The sequence below is a fragment of the Tripterygium wilfordii genome, chromosome 12 (assembly GCF_013401445.1).
Source record: "Tripterygium wilfordii isolate XIE 37 chromosome 12, ASM1340144v1, whole genome shotgun sequence".
Taxonomy (NCBI): Eukaryota; Viridiplantae; Streptophyta; class Magnoliopsida; order Celastrales; family Celastraceae; genus Tripterygium; species Tripterygium wilfordii.
Window position 1 is genome coordinate 11,186,201 of NC_052243.1, and position 18,877 is coordinate 11,205,077.

At 36.9% G+C, this 18,877-nt stretch overlaps 2 protein-coding genes and 1 long non-coding RNA gene across 6 annotated transcripts; 1 reads left to right on the forward strand and 2 right to left on the reverse strand.

The window, feature by feature from the left end:
- Window positions 1-4,997: 4,997 nt before the first annotated feature.
- On the reverse strand, window positions 4,998-8,697 carry LOC120010400 (low affinity sulfate transporter 3-like). Its single transcript, XM_038861188.1, has 12 exons — window positions 8,250-8,697; window positions 8,099-8,147; window positions 7,800-8,007; window positions 7,534-7,711; window positions 7,368-7,433; window positions 7,036-7,266; window positions 6,821-6,947; window positions 6,443-6,729; window positions 6,163-6,356; window positions 6,002-6,087; window positions 5,498-5,574; window positions 4,998-5,401 (listed from the first exon to the last, which is right to left on the reverse strand). Exons 1-12 carry the CDS (start codon window positions 8,580-8,582, stop codon window positions 5,246-5,248), a joined length of 1,992 nt encoding a protein of 663 aa, XP_038717116.1. The 5' UTR covers window positions 8,583-8,697; the 3' UTR covers window positions 4,998-5,245.
- A 3,552-nt stretch (window positions 8,698-12,249) lies between these two features.
- LOC120010625 (sulfate transporter 1.3-like) lies at window positions 12,250-18,562 on the forward strand. 4 transcript variants are annotated; one of them, XM_038861407.1, is made up of 15 exons: window positions 12,250-12,622; window positions 12,737-12,793; window positions 14,342-14,703; window positions 14,804-14,852; window positions 14,978-15,185; window positions 15,345-15,519; window positions 15,664-15,729; window positions 15,816-15,929; window positions 16,035-16,151; window positions 16,245-16,371; window positions 16,769-17,055; window positions 17,254-17,444; window positions 17,751-17,836; window positions 17,935-18,011; window positions 18,129-18,561. In XM_038861407.1, the coding sequence occupies exons 3-15, from the start codon at window positions 14,353-14,355 to the stop codon at window positions 18,270-18,272; spliced, it is 1,992 nt and encodes a 663-aa protein (XP_038717335.1). In that variant the 5' UTR covers window positions 12,250-12,622; window positions 12,737-12,793; window positions 14,342-14,352; the 3' UTR covers window positions 18,273-18,561. The 4 variants fall into 4 exon arrangements, with proteins under 4 accessions (XP_038717335.1, XP_038717338.1, XP_038717337.1 ...); XM_038861410.1 differs by lacking the exons at window positions 12,250-12,622; window positions 12,737-12,793 and adding an exon at window positions 13,543-13,561 and having other exon boundaries at window positions 18,129-18,562; XM_038861409.1 differs by lacking the exons at window positions 12,250-12,622; window positions 12,737-12,793 and adding an exon at window positions 13,886-13,975 and having other exon boundaries at window positions 18,129-18,562.
- Window positions 17,843-18,593, reverse strand: LOC120010626. The gene is made up of 3 exons (XR_005470888.1): window positions 18,461-18,593; window positions 18,104-18,249; window positions 17,843-17,990 (listed from the first exon to the last, which is right to left on the reverse strand). It is a non-coding gene; the product is annotated as an uncharacterized LOC120010626 (long non-coding RNA).
- Window positions 18,594-18,877: the final 284 nt, after the last annotated feature.

Below are 18,877 nucleotides of genomic sequence, written 5' to 3' on the forward strand. Positions count from 1 at the left end.
TGTCTCACGTAGATGGTTAAGCGGCCAGGTTCAGATTAGAAATTAGAATGCACTTCTATTCAAGACACGTGGAACAGTAAGGTTGGGTAATGGCCCACGTTTCTATTAGACGGACAGCCCAGAAAGTGGGCCCATTGTGGGAGTGCTTTGTTAAGGATTCCAGCAAGGCTGGAAAGTCTTTGACCCTTGATTCGACAATTGAGGAGTGGTTTGAGGTATTCTTATACGTATAAAGATACTTATGACGTAATTGATACCGTACATTAATCCTCAATTAGGGCCCGAGCCTGGCTTATTACGACCCACGAGGCCACGATGATTTTTGCACAAATACTTGTATAAGGTTGGCCCATTACATGAGTCCAGCCCAAGCTTTGTCGGAAGAGAAGCCCAAAACAGAAAGCTCAACTCCTGGTCATAGGACTCTTAGAGCAACTCCAATGCACCATCTTTCAAGTCCTTGAAAATGCACTTTATGGATGAAAATACACTCTTGAAAATACATGAGCATTCTATAAACACTTGAGTTTTGGAGTGTCTTTGAAATTGTGAATAGTTCATTTGCTGGATCCACATAAACCAATAAAATCTCGCCACGTGTACTAAAGAGAGACAAAAGGGAAGGAAAAGTAATTGATAGTTGGTGTTATGAAGTGCTTAAAAATGTACTACCTATGTAGCATACACACTTTATATTACTTTTGACACTACTTTCAAGTACTACATTTTTTGTTACTATTGGAGGTAGGAACGTTTAACAAGATCAAATACAAGAACTTAAATTACAAATTGGAAGCATGATCAAAACTTAAAAGCTATAATAGATTACATACTAGTTCCAGCCATGGATTTGGTCTTGATGAACAACCTGCAAAGCCAGAAAAGCAAACACAAAACAGTGGTTGGTCTTCCTCACATTCTCTAGACCTTGGACACAATGGGTTCAATGGAAGTGCTAGAGTGGTGAGGGGACATAGACCATATGTTGAAACTTTAATAGGCCTCCCCATCAAGGGGCACAACTGGGTATACACTTTATTTTGCCCAAAACCATACTTAAGTACTTAATACCAATGAAGTGTGTTTATAACCCTTGACTTTATGAATCACTCTAAATTGGGCTTACCACATTGGCTCAATAGGCAATAGCCATACCTTTTAATTACTCTATTATTTCATGGTCATTCATTAAAACTCATAATTGTAATTTTTTATATTTCACTTGTTATCTATCAATTTTTAGTACTATAAATAATGTGAGAATCACGAGTAGTTCAGATGACACTCATGTGTGTGGTATCTCATAGGGGTCTCAGGTTTGAGTCTCCCCCATTTCCTTTCCCTGTAAATAAAAAAAGTAATATAGATAATGTATATAATTCAATTAAAATGACTATAGTATTGGAAATCAAGTTATATTTATTGGACTGGATGTTAACAAACGACGTATAAATAGTTCAAAAAAATTTCGGGGGCAGCGAACCGCCGTGGTGCCCCCTCTCATGATTAATCCTAGCTATGTCCCTGTCAATAGCCATACCTTTTAATCCATTTTACAAAATCACAATTAAAGTAAACTCATTTCATAGTTGAAATTATCTTTACAGTTGGAATTATTTCAACAGGAGATGCTCTCTAAGTTTGTCAATGGAGTTACAATCCTCTTCTTCAGCTTCACAGTATACCCCTTCGTTTTGGGATTATCTCCATCTGTGTTAGGAACCTTTGTGTTAGTGTTACTTACTGTTACATATTCTGTTAAGTTGCCAGCTTGGCAAACGACCGTTAGTTAAGTCGGTGGCTTGTTTTGGTTATAAGAACTGCTTGTAGTTGTTTGTGGGAGTCAGTTTATGAATGATAATGAAATTGAAGAATTCTTCTTCACAATGTTTCTCTTGTGTTCTCTCTGTAAACCTTCTCCCACCATTGCTAGGTTAAGGTTTGAACGGGGTTCGTAACGATCTGCTCCTCTTGCGCCCTATCCTCGCTATTTCTTTCGCGTTCTTTATTTATTTTTGTTGGTAATCCCCTCTCCCTCTGTCTGTAATTTTTTGTTATTGCTGGAGAAAATTTCAAATAAATATCGATCAAATTAACTTGTTTTGTTCTTTTGGTTGAATAAAATTGCAGGATGTCTGTTGGCGTGGAAGCTTGTCCTGGTCCATGTCCCTCTTGTGCAAGAGATCTTCGGTTTGCTTAAGAAGAAACAGACAAGGAAACCACCTACTCGTAGATTTTCTCGATATTACAACTCCATTAACGCCCAAAATCGCTCTCTCAACTGGTAAATTTTATCATGTAATTTAAATTTTGTGAGTGAAAAATTTTTCACGCTCTACTCAATCTTTTCTTTTTTGGGTGTAAATTTTCAATTGGGAGTTTTGTGCTCCCATCAAGATAATGGGGTTTTGTGAATGGATTTAGCCTATTAGTTTTATAGGATAGGCTGTCATGGAGTACTAACAAAAAAATAGTTTAGGATTATGCAAAAGGATAATGTTTGAGGATTGTGCCCTTGCATGGATGTCAATGGGAGACTTTTTGTACCTTTGAGAGGCGTTATTTTTAGGCGGACGTTACCTTTCACACCCTCATTTTTTACTTCTCACACCCCTTGTCAGATTGTCAGCTTTAAAACACCCATCGTTTCAATTAAACTAACAATCTGACAAGTGGTGTGAAAAGTAACGCCGTAAAATAAATGAATAAAAAAGTTGACTAAAACATATGAGACCCATGCTTAAGAAAGAATAAAAAAATATAAAAACTACCCGTCTTATTGTGTCTTTTTATTAGGGGTATAAAAAGTAAAAATGGGGGTCTCAATTAGCATTACTCTTTTGAGGCAGCTTTGATGGTTTAGGGCGATGCTTTCCTTGTTCTTTGATCAATTCTTCTTACTTGCATGTTGTGGGCATAGGATTAGTTTTTTTTTTTTTGCGTTGTTTTCATATGTAATGTTGTCCAAGATTTTTAACATGTAGTTGACATTATTTTTTTCAAATGTGAAAGCGTTAAGGCGGTGTGTTATTGCCTCTCAAATGAAAGTATAAAACTTTGTAACTTTTCACCCATTAACGCTTATTAATTCACTGATTCAAATCTATATATATATATGATGTTATAGATTCTTTTGTAGACCACCATTCACGAATGGTGGAATGGTGGTGTGATGAATTTGATTTTTATTTGGGACAAAATGTATATGCAGTTGGACACATAAATTTAATCAAATCACATTCATAATTTTATTTTATTTTTAAATTTTACGTAAGCTCATTTTTATGGGGAAAGACAACTTTTGATCATTGAAATATTTGATCAGGTTCAACTCAGTCACTCATTTTACAAACGTTTCAATTTAGGTATCCAAATTTCTAAATTGTTCCAAAATAGTCGCACGGGCAAATTTTAGAGAGTTCAGGCAGCAATTAGCTGAGGTGGCATCAAAAAATAAAATAATTAAAATTTTAATTGATGTGGCATGATGACTTGGATATTTGCCATATTTTTTTAAAAAAATTAATTACACATGGAAAAAATGACCCAAAAGTTGAGGAGAGATGAGAAGTGAGAGGAAGATGAGGGAGATTAAGAGAGAGACCTTCAGTACTCCACCATGAGATTGGGGGAGGGGGGTTACCGACGAAGACGAAGGTGGAGGTGGAGGTGGAGAGAAGGAGAGGTGGGGGAAGATGGAATTAAGAATTTAGGTTTGACTTTCTTCGAAAAAGATTATTCTTAGCACATTTAATTTTTTTCATAAAATTCCACATCATTCTCACATCCGTTGATTTTGACTATATTGTGTCACGTGGGATAGTTGACTGTCCGAATTGAGCGAAAATTGCATGTGCGACTAGTTTGGAACGGTTTAGAAATTTGGATACCCAAATTGAAACGTTTGTAAAATGGATGACTGAGTTGAACCTGGTCAAATATTTCAGTGATCAAAAGTTGTCTTTTCCCTCATTTTTATTAAAGCAAACTTCAGTTGCTCCACCGTAAAAACAATTACAGCATACCCAGGCACCCAACAAAAAAAATTGAACTTAGATCCCTTGTCCTTTCTATTTAGGCTCTGTTTGGCAGAGCGAAAATCTTAATTTTCAATGCTAGCGGAAATGCTGTGAAAAATATGCTGAACTTAAAGCTGTGAAATATGCTGTGAGGTGTTTGATGCACTAAAAACTGACCTGAGTGGAAAAGCTGTTGAAATAAAGTATTATAATATTATTTTTATTTTTATATTAAAATTAATCTAATAAATATAATTCTTATTAAAATTATTTTAAGTATTAATTAATAAATATTTTTAATTTTTAATTAATAAAATATTAATATTTCTTTATTTTAAGTATTATTACTGTTAAAATATTTTTATAGTATTAAAACTGTTAAAAATAATTTTAAGTATTAAAATTATATTTAAGCTAATAAATATAATTTATTATTAAAATTAGTTATAATTTGTTTTTATATCAAAACTGAAATTAATGTTTTAAATATTAAAAGAAATCAATGTTATAAATATTACTTGTAGGACCCATAATATTAAAAAATAATAAAATGTAATGATTTGGGGTCCACATCATTAAAAAAAAGAAAAAGAAATAGGAGGCTAAACGCCTCCCGCTGTGGAAAGAAGCTCCCTTTGAGAGATCCTTTTCCTCCAGTGGATCGGTTGAGACTTAGCCAACGGATTCACTGATTTCGCAGTGAAAGTTAACAGCGGCTGGTGCAGCGGATCCGCTGCACCAAACAGGCACCTAGACAAAAAACGCCCTTGTGTTTTCCAAGATTGCCGAACATAACAATCTACCAAAGTTACCGTTAACAGCCCCAAATCAATATACCCAATCTGATAATAATAGAAACCCTAACAGCAGACCATCAACCAACACCCAATAGGACTGCATCGATAAACCCTGGACAAGCAACAAACTCGAATCGGAGAAATCGGAAACACAAACGATAACCGAAGAATTGAAACCAGGTCCCAAATTGTTTGAATGATTTCAATGGGTTCATCCTGATTTCCAAATTGTTCATGTTTTATGTCTCTGGTTCTTTCTTCCCCTGTTTTACAAGGCAACTACTTTGCCTTACATGATTCAGGCAAATCAGAGTACATGTCTTCTTTCCGTTCTCCTTCTGTCTTGCGTCCTCTTCAGAATTTACAGAGCCAACCAACCCCACATTGGGTGACTGAGATTTCATCAAATGATTTGAAATCCTACAAAAATTATGCTGCAAAAGAGGCCGATCCGGTACCAAGACCCAGGCATGCATCTACTGCGTCTCCCACGGTGAGGAAAATCATTCCCGCTCCAATTCTATCCACGAATTTGCTTAACTTCAGCTTGTGAATCACTTGCCTCCTTGGGTTGGCCAATGCTAACTGCAAATCAATACACACACACACTCCCACACTTAAGACCTGAAATCATCTTTGATTATGAACACATATGTGAGAGAATGCAGTGGACTGTCTTACTTGTATGCCTTGTGATGTTAATTGTTTGTGAAGTTCTTCAAGTGCAATAATTCCTGAAGTGTCAATGTTTATTATATCTGTCACATTAAACAAATGCACATCAGTTTCAAAAGTATAGTGTCCAAAAAACACACACATTGAAGATATCGTCCGTCCGCTCTGGATAATAGGTTTGCATGGATTTGTTTTCCATGGCCAGTCGCCACTGGTACTTAGGCCCAAAAAATGCGTCTCCAATTAGTGATTTTTAGTCTTGACGCTCTCCTGCACCTTGTGATTGGGTTATATCAAACCTAACAAGTGGACAAGTAGATGTCACATCTGCTTTCTTCATGAGCTCATATGGATTTGTTCTTCGTGGGTTGTCGTCATGGGTATTTAGGCCCAAAAAACGCATCTTCAATATGAAATGAAGTGAGCTTTACTTATAAAACACTCGGTTGGGTTATTCCAGACCGATATAGGATTTTGTAATCTTGAGTCTATAAAGCCAATGAAACTTACTTGACATGTCAAGAATCACTGCTCCAGTCTTTCCCTTGCCATTTTCTTTGTGGTCATCCTCGTCTTCGGTCGCCAAACTCATTATCCTGAAAAAGTGAAACATCCATCGATTAGAACCGCAAAAGCTAAATCTTTTTCTATTGGGTTTTACAGACATCTACCTTTCTCTGACAAAGTTGGCATTAGCAAAGCAGATTAAGGAAGAGTTGACACGGAAGATTAAGATTCCTGGAGTTTCAATGGCATTGGGATATTGCTCTGTGTCACAAAAGATGTCTGTTCTTGGAAGTCTTCCTATTGCTTCAACACCAGGTCGAATGGCATTGAGCAATATTTTTGCAAATGATATGATTACCTGCAATTATCTTTGTGAATTCGAATAAGGATTTGAATGTTGTGCTAGTTTATGTACGTTTTGGATGCAGAATCAAAAGATATTACCGCGACCAGAAGGCCAATCTCCACCGATTTAAACAAAACCCCGAAAAAGGCACCAATGCAAGCAAGGAAGTCTAGTTTGTCAACCTTCCAGATATGATAAGCTTCATTGATGTCTATAAGTCCAGGAAGAGCAGATAAGATGATCGAAGCAAGGATCGCCATGGGAGTATAGTACAATAGCCTAGTAAACAATTCCAGCGACAAAAGCACCGTAATGGCCATCACTATATTTGATACTACTGTCTCACATCCTGCACTGAAGTTCACAGCAGTCCTTGAGAATGAACCTGCAGAGTTATGTTTAAAGGATTATAAATTCCAGGTGTCCGGACAGAAGCTCCTGCAACTGTTCGATTGACGAGAAAATTAGGAGCTCACCAGTGGCAACATAGCATGAACTCAATGATCCCGCAATGTTCATGAAGCCCATAGCTACCATTTCATTGTTCCCATTGATCTGATAGCCTTTTATGGAAGCGAAAGATCGACCGACAGCAATGGCTTCCTGGAGAAAACATTTGAATTACCATTAAAAGGTGAGAGTCTAGTTTATAAACAAGAATTTTGGAGGTAAATAAAGCGTGATCACTCACAGCAAGAGCAACAATGGCAGCAATTAGTCCTGTTTTGGCAGCAAATCCGACGTGTGCACCTTTGAACTGTAATTGATGGACTGAACTTGGATTCAGGCCTCCTTTTAGGTGTTTTACTATTACTACTCCATGCTGTTCAGCTTTTGTCAAGAACACTATCGCAGTGGATAATATGACTGAAATAAGAGGAGCAATAGCTGGAATCCAGAACAACTTTTTGTTTCTTTTGCCCTGCAATTATGTAAAAAAAGCTTTATAATGGGTTGAGCTCTGAAAGGAGATTTTTTTTTTCACTTATGGGAAAATGGTTATGGTATCATCTGGTTACTTACGACAAATCTAGCGATGAGGAGGAAGATAAGGAACGAACATCCGAGGGCGAAATTCAGAGGATACCACTGTTAATGAAATGCACAAGGAAGATGTAGAACTATTAGAACCAGTGTGAGAGACCTCAATCATATGTGTAATTCAACCGTTCTGGGCTCCATTACTTACTGTATCGTGTTTGATTGATCTAAAAACAGACTCCAGAACGGATATCACATCGGTTTTGGTACTGAAGTGACTGATTGCCAGTAGCCCCTTGAGTTGTTGAAGACCAATGATGATGGCTGCACCACCCATGAATCCAACAATGGCAGCATGAGAAAGGAATTCCACAAGAAACCCCAACCTAGAGATTTAAGTGGAAGAGAAGTAGTACTGATCAGGAGGAGAAAAAATCAGTTTACTGGAAAATTTTCATTTGCTGATAAAATTACCTGAACAATCCAAACATTGCTTGGAAGATCCCAGCAAAGAAAGTGACAGTGAACACAAGCTTTCTGTAGGCAACAGGATCAACAAAAGGATCTTGTATTTTCTGTATAGTGGAAGATAGCAGCAATGATACTACTGCTACAGGTCCAATGGCTATCTCTCTTGAACTCCCCATTAGAGAATAAATTAGAGGAGGAACAACACTTGTGTCTGAAAATGCAGCAAAACCCAAATCAAAAAACAGAATTCTTCCTTTCAATTAATCAAAATGCGGCAAACCCAAATGAACCCAGAAACTCACATAGGCCATATTGAGGATCTAGTTTAGCTAAATTAGCATATCCAATGCTCTGCATATATAAATCAAACAGAACAAGCAGACATTTATCACCAATCCATACTTATTAAGGTATTGATGAAAACATAGAGAACAAAAAGAATCTTCAGTGCACCTGCGGAATGCTAAGGCTTGCTAGAGTTAGTCCTGCCATGAGATCATTTTTGAACTTTGAAGCATTGTAATTCCTGCCCCAGATAAGTACAGGGAAAAAACCTTTCAAGAACGAAACAACGCTCTTTCGTCTGCTTTGCTTAGCAGTAGTCCTGTTCTTGTGGGGGAAGATGGTTTGTTTTACTGAACCAATGACCTTCTGCCATAGGTGTGGTGGCTCAGGAGAATTGAGCAACCATTGAGCCCTCTCTAGCCGATTAGTATAATCGGTGTCAAGCTGTTGCCGCTGCTCCACATTGAAGGCGCTGAAGTTCTCACTGTGAAGTGTACCCATGGTTGTGAAAAATGGAAATGACCTTGGTGTTTCAAAGATGGTTTCGACTAGCTAGTGATGGAAACTCTTATATTAAGGAAATTAGAAAGTGACCAGAATTGGATTTTGATATATAGGTTAGGTGTGTCATAAAGGATACAAATACTATACATATACCGTAGCATTAATGCTCTTAATTCAGTTCCTAATATTGTAATGATGGAAAGGATATGCACTTTTTTACCTGCCAAAATATAATTAAGTTTGGCATTATCTGATAAATGGCAAAAACAGTATGAATAATGATACCCTCAGTCCGTGAGACTGATCATTGATCTCATGTTTTGGACTTAAATGAAAAGTTGTTGAATTCAAATTGCAATATTCATTTAAGAAACCAAACCAAGCCAGCTATATCACAACCAATCATGTTGCCATAATGGTTGGTAGTATTTGTTTGCTTTATTTAAGTACTTATTTTGAAGGTAAGTGCAAGTATGGGTTAATTTTGTTTATGTACACCCCCACAAACTTTCTCAAAGAGAGAGTATAGGAGGGTTTATACATTGAATCATTGATCATGTTGGTGCATGCGCATACTGCGTGTCTGGGTCGTCCGGACTAGAAATCACTGTAGTTCTAATTACATACGTCTAGTTGTGAACCCCACACTGGTACGCAGACGGCATACTAGATATTGATTGTCCAATTTGTTTACCTATGTGGACCCCACATTTGTACGCAGACGGCAAACTGGATGTTGTGATTAAAACTGCAATGTCTTCTCCTGCAGGGTCCTTCGCCTGTCAATTGACGACGTCTACATGAGATTCCTAGCTAGAAGAGTTTGGGAAGAAACACTAACAACACACAAAAAGTATGCTTGGAAATGATCAAAAGGCACAAGTAAACGCATACGAAGCTCGCACGTATACACTATACTATATCATGAATATTGATCTTTGATAATGTTCTCCCCTACCCCTACTACTTGATTCTGGAAGATATGTATTGGGTCTTCACTCTCCCGTCCCATCACATTGTGTTCGGATTGTATTGAAGGAAAGCCTTGTCTCATGATTACACAGTGATCAGGTTCGGATAAGCAGAACCACCACTTGTGGTAGGAGAATATAAATATATATATATATACTTTTGTATGGTGTTATTATGGTCCCCTTGCCTTGGCTTCTTTCTTCTATCAACTTTCTTTCACATCGTAGTGGGTCTTCTCTGCAAAAATCTTGCGAACCGACCCACTTTAACATCTTTTGATTCCAATATCATTATCATGCGCTTCTCTTCTGACCTCCCTACCCTATTTGATTTGGCCAGCCAAGACTAAATGCCTCGTCGTCGCTGTTCGTTGTAATGAAAAGATCGGCCTAACAAAGTAACTGTGTTTGTCCATCCGTTTTCAAACTTTTCATTACGAATGGTGGATCCACTACACACCCGATGTGATTATATGACATAACAAGTGCCACGTATATAATTCAATTCTTGGCACGATTGATGGGGTAGTCCATGATGTATTTTTAGGGTTGATTAGATGCTACACGTCAACATTGACCCGGCGTGTTACTATATCAAATATGTCGGAGTCCCTAAAAGGTATCATTTTAAAACAATGGGTAGGTGATGACATTGTAACTAAAAAATTTTAGGTGCGAAAATTGTAACAATCACTATCTTTCGGTACTGTGAAGTATAATTAACCTTGTATTAGTTTTAGGGTTGGATTTGTATTTTTCAGACGAATCAATGGCGGAGAGAGGGCTGAGCTACAGTGGGTAGTAGCCTAATCCAAATTCTTGGGGCAATTACTAATAGGTCCACAACTAGGAAATTCGATCTAATAAGGATAGTTTAAAAAAATTTTAAGAATAATGTTACAAAGTTTTAAATTACCTATATGCCCATCTGATTTTAAAAAATTACTATAAAAAAAGGACCGATTCATTTTCTCTTCCCATTTTAGCTCCTCCACACGTCAATGAGATCATAAGTTTTTACTTTTTTCTTTTTCATATATGAAACTTCAAAATGATTTCTTTCAAAAATACATGACGGATCTTGAAAAAAAAATTATATATTCTAATTCAATTTGAAAAACTATTTCAAAGAATATTACTTATCGATATATTCTGAGATGCAAAAAATTCTTGCATACAAATTTAGTGCAAATGAATTTATCTACAGTGCAGAATAATTTATTTACACTACATATAATTTATCTGCACTGCATATAATCTGCATAGTATACAACTTATCTGCATAGTAAATTAATTAACTGCAGTGTATAAATTTTATTCATCTACAGAATATATAATTTATCTACATAATAAATTAATACATAATTTATCTAACATGCATAAAAATTATGCATTGCAGATAAAACAAAAGGTTGAGGATATATATACATATATCTTATTCTCAGGATTCCCCAATATTAGGTTGGCACTTTGTTGTAGAACAACATTGTGGCTTTGGGCTTTTGCCTAATATTATTTGGGCCTGTTAGCTTGAGTACTCCAACAACGGTTAGGAAAGACATCTAAAGCAGTCCCTGGCCCATTGAGACACAAAAAATTGACTCGTCTGCCTTTCTAGACCTCCCCTGCTTTAAAAGTTCATTATTTGTTGTTGAATCGGCCTTTTAAATTTTCGTTGGTGGAACCCAACCCAGTACTATTTACTCTATTAATCCAACCCAATCCTTGTCCTCATGCTTGGCCCAAAAAAAAGATGTTAGTAAAATGTTATTGTTGTAACGTCATTTTTTTTTCGTGGCCCATCAAAATTCACTTTTTCCCTAACCATGCCCCCTTAAACTAACACTATTGCAATTGTTCTTACCTTGTGTAGTTTAGGAAGCCAAGCCACTACTACAGTACTACTACTATGATGTGAAATCCTTACACGATAAAGCCAACCAACGGCGTATATCGATAGATTACAGTAACTGAATCTCAATTCAAACAACATATCTACTACCATTATTCTCCAATATTTTTACTACCATCCTATATGCTAGCATATCTGTTACTGTCAATATTATCTGTCAAACGAAATAACCCTAAAATAAATTTATAGGGACAATTGCCCTCAGACTTCTACCAAAATTTTTTTGATGATTCAAAGTGATTGTTTTAATATTAGTCAACCCTAACATCATTTCCTAGCTCTACCCTTGTAGTTGAGTATATTTGGAATATGACTGATAAAGGTTGAGTATTTCAAATAATTTATGGTTAAAAAGCTTAAATGCTACTCAAATGATTGAAACAATTTAGAAAATGCTACTTTAAAATGGTACATTTATGCCACTTTCAAATGCTATTTTAAATTTGCGTTTGGCAACTCTAAAGTCTAAAGTGCTTCCCAAACGGAAGCAATTATGTGGCGGCAAGGCAACCAACCAATTTCAATTAAACAATTGTGCAATTTTGACTTTAACATGGAAGTCAACGCACGAAGAAGAAAAGTTAGTGACCATTTGACCCTGACACAGAAAGCTATTGGCTTTGAAAACGCAGTCGTTCTATTCAGATATGGGAAGACTTTTCATTGTCACGTGGCATCTGCCACGTTGGCACTCCGACGTGGCAATGACGTGATTCTAGTTACTCGTCCAAGAAAACCATAACAAAACAAACACAAGTCCTAATTTTAGTTTTACACATTATTATCGAAGATCTTCGTCCGGTTATAGGATTTATTACTGTAATTGTTTGCACAGAAATCCTGTGTGTGTGGATGGGTGTGGCTCTGGATTCGGTTTTTTCCTTCTGGGTCGCTCCGTTTGCTTTCCTAGATAGAGTACAATGCGTTGTATTAGTTTCTCCGCGATTTTTTTTTTGGGTTTAATTAGGAAACCTCATGAAAGAGAAATCCATTGAACCTGGACGGAGTTTTGATTTTCTCCCCATTAACCTCTTTTATGAGGGTTCATCCATTTGGTCGATTCCAAATTGCCAATGAAAGGTAATTATATAATTGGAGAGTTGAGAACCATCAAGTTTGGCGGAAAGTATTGTGCGGGTGATTACTGATTTTGGGTGAGGCATATTGAGTTGAATTGTTTGATTCCCATTTTTATTTGGCTTCTTTTTGTTGATTTCGTATGGTTTTGATCTTCTATTTTTCTTTCTTTCTTTCTCCTACCCACACAGGGAGTGAGTGGAATTTTGAGGGGTAATCTAGCTTTCCACTATCAACGGTTCAAGAAGGTGAGGCCCCACTCTGGTCCTTTATTCTCTAGAAAGCATATTCATTTGTTTTGATTTTTACTACGAAGCATATTTGAATTCTGGGTGATGAAATGTATGGCTGCTAACTTAAGATGCAAGAGATTATTGTGATTGTATCATGAAACAACTGATAAAGATGATCTGGGTTTGATGAAGTCCAATTTGGCTTCTTGGGATTTCAAAAGACGGGTGGTTGATTATTAATCTTTGTGGCATTTTAAAAAATTTAATTATCTTGTACTGCATGTTTAGATGTCTCAAAGTTGAATGTCGGATGCTGTTTTCCTCCTCATTGTTTAGAAATAATGGTTCCAATAGACAATAGTTAATAAGCTAAAGTGGTTTTTCTGTCTTTATTTTAAACAAAGCATTCAAACAATGGATCATTTGCTGACATAGTGAACTTGATCACGATAATTCTTAACGCAAACGGGAGCTCGTGAGTTCAAGTCCCATGGGTATTTCAAATATCGCAATTTGTGAGATGGGTCCTTGTTCAAATATCGCATTGGGTGGGTTCCACGTTATAAAAAAAAAATAAAAATAAAAAAGTGTTCAAACAATGAAACACTGCTATTCTGTGCCTGTAGAAGCATTGTTGTTGTTTTATTGTTTTATGTTTTATGGGGCCTAGAAAGACTTAAACTAAAATTGAAAACTGTATTGTCGGTGATATGCGGTGGAGAGAAGATGCATCTTTTACTTTCTCACTTTTCTGACTCCAAGTTCCATAAGCATCAGAAGCCTGTAAGTTTGAATTTCTTTATGCTTCTATGTTGCTTATACTTTCATAGTCTTTGATGGTGATTATGAGAGGGAAAACTCAAATAAGGACAGCAATTAGAAAGCTAGCTACTGTTCTATTTTCCTACGTGCTGCCACCTGCCATACCAAGTCAACACCTCAGACTGCATATTTTACAATATTAAAAACCAGAATAATGGAAAAAGATGGCTCCTGCTTACAACTAACAGTTGCTATTGAGTATTGACTAATCCAATTCTATCGGTCCTAATTTAAAATGTTGTTCAGGATGTATATCACTTGTATGAGATCCAGATTCATTCCTAACTCCCAACTCAACATCAAAAGTTTGACTTGTAATCCTTTCAAAGCTTATATAAGAAAGAGCCTCTTAACTTCAATTCCAAGTTGAAGAAGGTTGTACACCTTGAAAGCAATAATCTCTGATCCTTCTGCTAATTCCAGCTTTCTTTTGGGGTTAGCTTGAATAAACACTTTCTGCTTATAAGTTATAAATCGTTATGGAAGTTTTTCTAGGTTCTTAGAGACACTTCAAGTTAGTTATACTGCAGTTAGATTAGTGTTCTAAATCTCTATGGTTGATATATATAAACTATGATCAAAACTAACTGAATGCTGTAATAGTTACAGGCTTACAGTTTATACGTACTTCATAGCTGTTACTTTGTTTCCTCAACACTTTAAATGTCACTTCAAAATTGGTATTCTGATCTCTCTGACCATGATTATCTTTCCCACTCTCTTTTTTCTTCTGCCATATAGGTGATTAAACCATGGCAGCAGTAGGTCATTCAGCTGATGAGGAGTCTGAGAAGAATGAGATGGAAATGGACATCAAGAGCTTTTCATCCTCGGGTCGCCAGACCCAGAATGCACCTTACATTCACAAGGTGGGAGTCCCCCCCAAGAAAAATCTCTTAAAGGAATTGACAACTACTCTGAAGGAAACCTTCTTTTCAGATGACCCTCTACGCCATTTCAAGGACCAGCCTAAGTCTCAAAAATTCATCCTAGGCATCCAAGCTGTTTTCCCTATCTTTGAATGGGGAAGAAAGTACAATCTCACCAAACTTAGGGGTGATATTATAGCGGGACTCACCATTGCAAGTCTCTGTATTCCTCAGGTAGATAAGCCACTTACATGGTGCATTAACGAAATTCAGAGACTTTTCATGCCTTGGACCAGTTTGAACTATTTTGACAATGCACTTATTGGTGACACAGGACATTGGATACGCTAAGCTTGCAAATTTAGAAGGCCAGTATGGACTGTGTGAGTGTCTACTATCTCACGCTCCTCAACATATTGTATTGCTTTGTATCTAGCCATATTTTTTTTCTTTTTTTTCTTTATAGTTTTGAAGTGGCATTTCTGTGTTTTGTTCAAACTGTTTTCAGATTCCAGCTTTGTTCCACCATTGATTTATGCGTTCATGGGTAGTTCAAGAGATATAGCAATAGGACCAGTGGCTGTTGTGTCCCTTCTACTGGGAACTCTGCTTCAGAGTGAGATCGATCCCATTAAGAATGCAACAGAGTACCGGAGGTTAGCGTTCACAGCTACATTTTTTGCAGGAATTACTCAAGCAACCCTTGGGGTTTTCAGGTACTAGCCTACATGCACTCTATCTTCTTTTGAAGCTCAAAAAATATGTACGACGCCTATAAACTTTTAGACATTATTCATGTCCTTGTTCAAGCTTCTTTGAAACATATATCTTTTCGTCTACTGTTACATTATGATGATTTTGGGTCCTGTCATCAGGTTGGGTTTCTTGATTGACTTCCTATCTCATGCGGCCATCGTTGGCTTTATGGGTGGTGCTGCTATTACTATTGCCCTCCAACAGCTCAAAGGTTTTCTAGGCATCAAGAAATTTACTAAGAAAACTGATCTCATTTCTGTAATGCATTCAGTATTTAGCACAGCCCATCATGGAGTAAGTTCTCTGTCCACCTATTTTCCGATGATTTCAAGTATGCCCTTTCTTATGTTTTGTACGGGAGATGAAACCTACAATCTGAAATCAATGATCTGAGATAAGTTAATCATAACTCCTATTACTAACCTATTTATATTGCAGTGGAACTGGCAAACAATAATCATTGGCGCGAGCTTCTTATCTTTCCTTCTTGGTGCCAAGTACATTGTAAGGATCTTCACTTCTTAGTTTTCACAATCTAATTCGTCTTTTTACTGTACACTTTCTTAATCCTTACATGATTTCCTACACAGGGAAAGAAGAATAAGAAATTATTTTGGGTTCCTGCTATTGCCCCAATGATATCTGTCATTATATCAACCTTTTTTGTGTTCATAACCAGGGCAGACAAGCAAGGTGTTCAGATTGTAAGTATTGCCCTTGTCTCGACAATTTGCTTGGAAATTATAATAATTTGATGATAATGATTATCGATGCAGAAATTATACTATTTATTTTGTTGATGTATGAAGGTGAAACACATAGAGAAAGGACTTAACCCTTCATCTGTGGACCAAATATATTTCAGTGGCGATTATCTTCTAAAAGGATTCAGGATTGGTGTGGTGGCGGGAATGATAGCATTGACGGTGAGTGAGACAGCTTTGCAACCAATATGTTCTTATCAAGAGGATTGGATCATATGTTCTGTCACCTTACTCACTTCCCCCCTTTTATTTCAGGAGGCTGTCGCAATTGGAAGAACATTTGCTGCGATGAAGGACTATCAACTAGATGGAAACAAAGAAATGGTAGCACTAGGTGCAATGAATGTTGTTGGTTCAATGACTTCCTGCTATGTGGCAACAGGTAAGAAGATTTTGCCACTAACAACCTTCGAGGAATGATTCATTTAACAATTTTTAATGATTAAGAAAAACAACAAATCAACCATAGAATCTTTTGTTTTCTCCCTTGTACTTTACAATAATAGCCAACTAGGTGCCAGCTACTGAAGAAGATTTAAACAGATGGTTTAACTTGAACTCAATGTTGCTTATTGCAATTCGTTGAGGCATGGATCATATTGAAGAGGTGAATACATTAATATGCTCCCAAAAAGATTGTCAGCAACTTGGCAGTTTATGGTTACTTAGTCTGGCTGAATATAGCATTTGAAACCCCTTAAAAAATTATGGATTCTTACGAGAGAAGTATGGAAGAAAGAACAATTAGTAGTTGATTTTTTTTTCTTTATGATTTGCAGGTTCTTTCTCGCGGTCTGCAGTAAACTACATGGCTGGTTGCCAAACTGCAGTCTCCAACATTGTTATGTCTTTTGTTGTATTCCTAACCTTGCAATTCATAACTCCTCTCTTCAAGTACACACCAAATGCTATTCTTGCCGCTATCATTATATCTGCTGTGATTGGCCTTATTGACTTCCAGGCGGCAGTTTTGATTTGGAAGATTGATAAATTTGATTTTATTGCTTGCATGGGAGCCTTCTTTGGTGTAGTCTTTGCCTCCGTCGAGATAGGGCTCTTAATTGCGGTAAGGATAAAGATTTCAGCTATGATTATTATTTCTTTGGGAAAATTTGAGTCATGGCCTACCTCAAATTCCAAAAGCAAAACCAACTCGTTACCATCTGGCTAATAGTGTCTGCCATCTGAAAATTTTCTGAATTTGAAATGAATGCTATTGATCTAACTAATTGAAAACGTTTTTTTTTCACTGGGTTTGTGGCAGGTTTGTATATCGTTTGCTAAAATCCTCTTACAAGTTACCAGACCAAGGACTGCAATTCTTGGGAAGATCCCTAGGACTACTGTGTATAGAAACATCCAGCAATATCCAGAAGCAACTAAAGTCTCTGGTCTTCTGATTGTGAGGGTTGATTCTGCAATTTACTTTTCCAATTCCAGTTACATTAAAGACAGGTATAGATGCTTCTTTGCCTTTTCTTTACAGTCACTCACTTCAATCAGTTCTCTCTCTTTACCTTTGCAATCTTGGAGAAATCTATGACTCTAAATCACACTCTAGGCATCTTGTGAATATTATTACTATGCTTCTGAGAACCATTTGGCTCCTGCTTACTTTTAGACAAAAAATTTCAAGGCATCTATACATATGCATACATGCTTGTCCATTCCAGGCCAAACCCCCCATGTACTATGTATAGTCTGGCTAAAAGGTTGAATGTGTTTTAGTGTTTCCAAACCTCAAAAATTTCTTTCTTGCAGGATCTTGAGATGGGTAACAGATGAGGATGAACAACTAAAAGCAAACTATCAGACAACAATCCAGTTTTTGATTGTGGAAATGTCGCGTAAGCTCAAGCAGTTCAATATATGCTACTTTCCTCTATATCATCAAGCTTGTTTTCTCGAAACTTATTTTCTTTTTCATGTATTATGTTTGCTTCAGCTGTTACTGATATCGACACTAGCGGCATCCATGCCTTGGAAGATTTGTACAAAAGCCTTCAAAAGAGAGGCATTCAGGTAACTAAAAACATCTACAAGACAATTATGCATAAGCATAAGCAATTAGCATTATGTAAATGAGGGAGCTGAAATCATTATAGTTAACTTACTTGAAGTTCCTGCAATGTTTCACAGCTTGTTCTGGCAAATCCTGGTCCAGTAGTGATTGACAAGCTTCATGCTTCCAACTTCCAAAATTTGATCGGCGAAGACCGTATCTTCCTCACAGTTGCAGATGCTGTCTCCTCTTGCTCTCCTAAACTAGCAGAAGATGTTTGAGAAAAATTAATCAGAATGGAAGTGGGTGTATGAAAGATAAGATATCATGAAATGTTGCATAGAATGCCAATGACAGAGGAATTGAGTGGAGGTGGTGGGGTTAATAATGTGCACAAAGAAGTGGTCTCAAGCAAGTGATAAGTTTCCGGGCTTGAAGTTATACAGACATACACATCCACCCAACCTACCTGTAACTTGGCTTTTCTCTATGTTGTTTGCTCCATTAATTATAAAATAATGAAGATATAATCCTGCTGTTGCTGTGAATTCTCTATTGAGATGCTGAAGATGAACATTGCCGCGAACAAGGCCAGATTCAATATGACTTATCCAAATCTGATCCAACTCTTTTTGCAGATAAAGCTCTCTGTTTATTAAAAATCCACGCCCATCGGATTTGTTCCTCAAAAACATCGGATTTGCACAGGTTTGTTCCAATTAAAGCCCATAAGGGGAGCCGAAACCCAACTAAACCAAGCCCAGGAAGAAGCCTAATTGATGATTGAGGGAGGACTTTGTCCATATAAACCACACGGTAGACTTAGTCTAACCGATGTGGGATTTGGTTCTTAACACTGCTTATTCATTCTCCACATCAGAAGCAG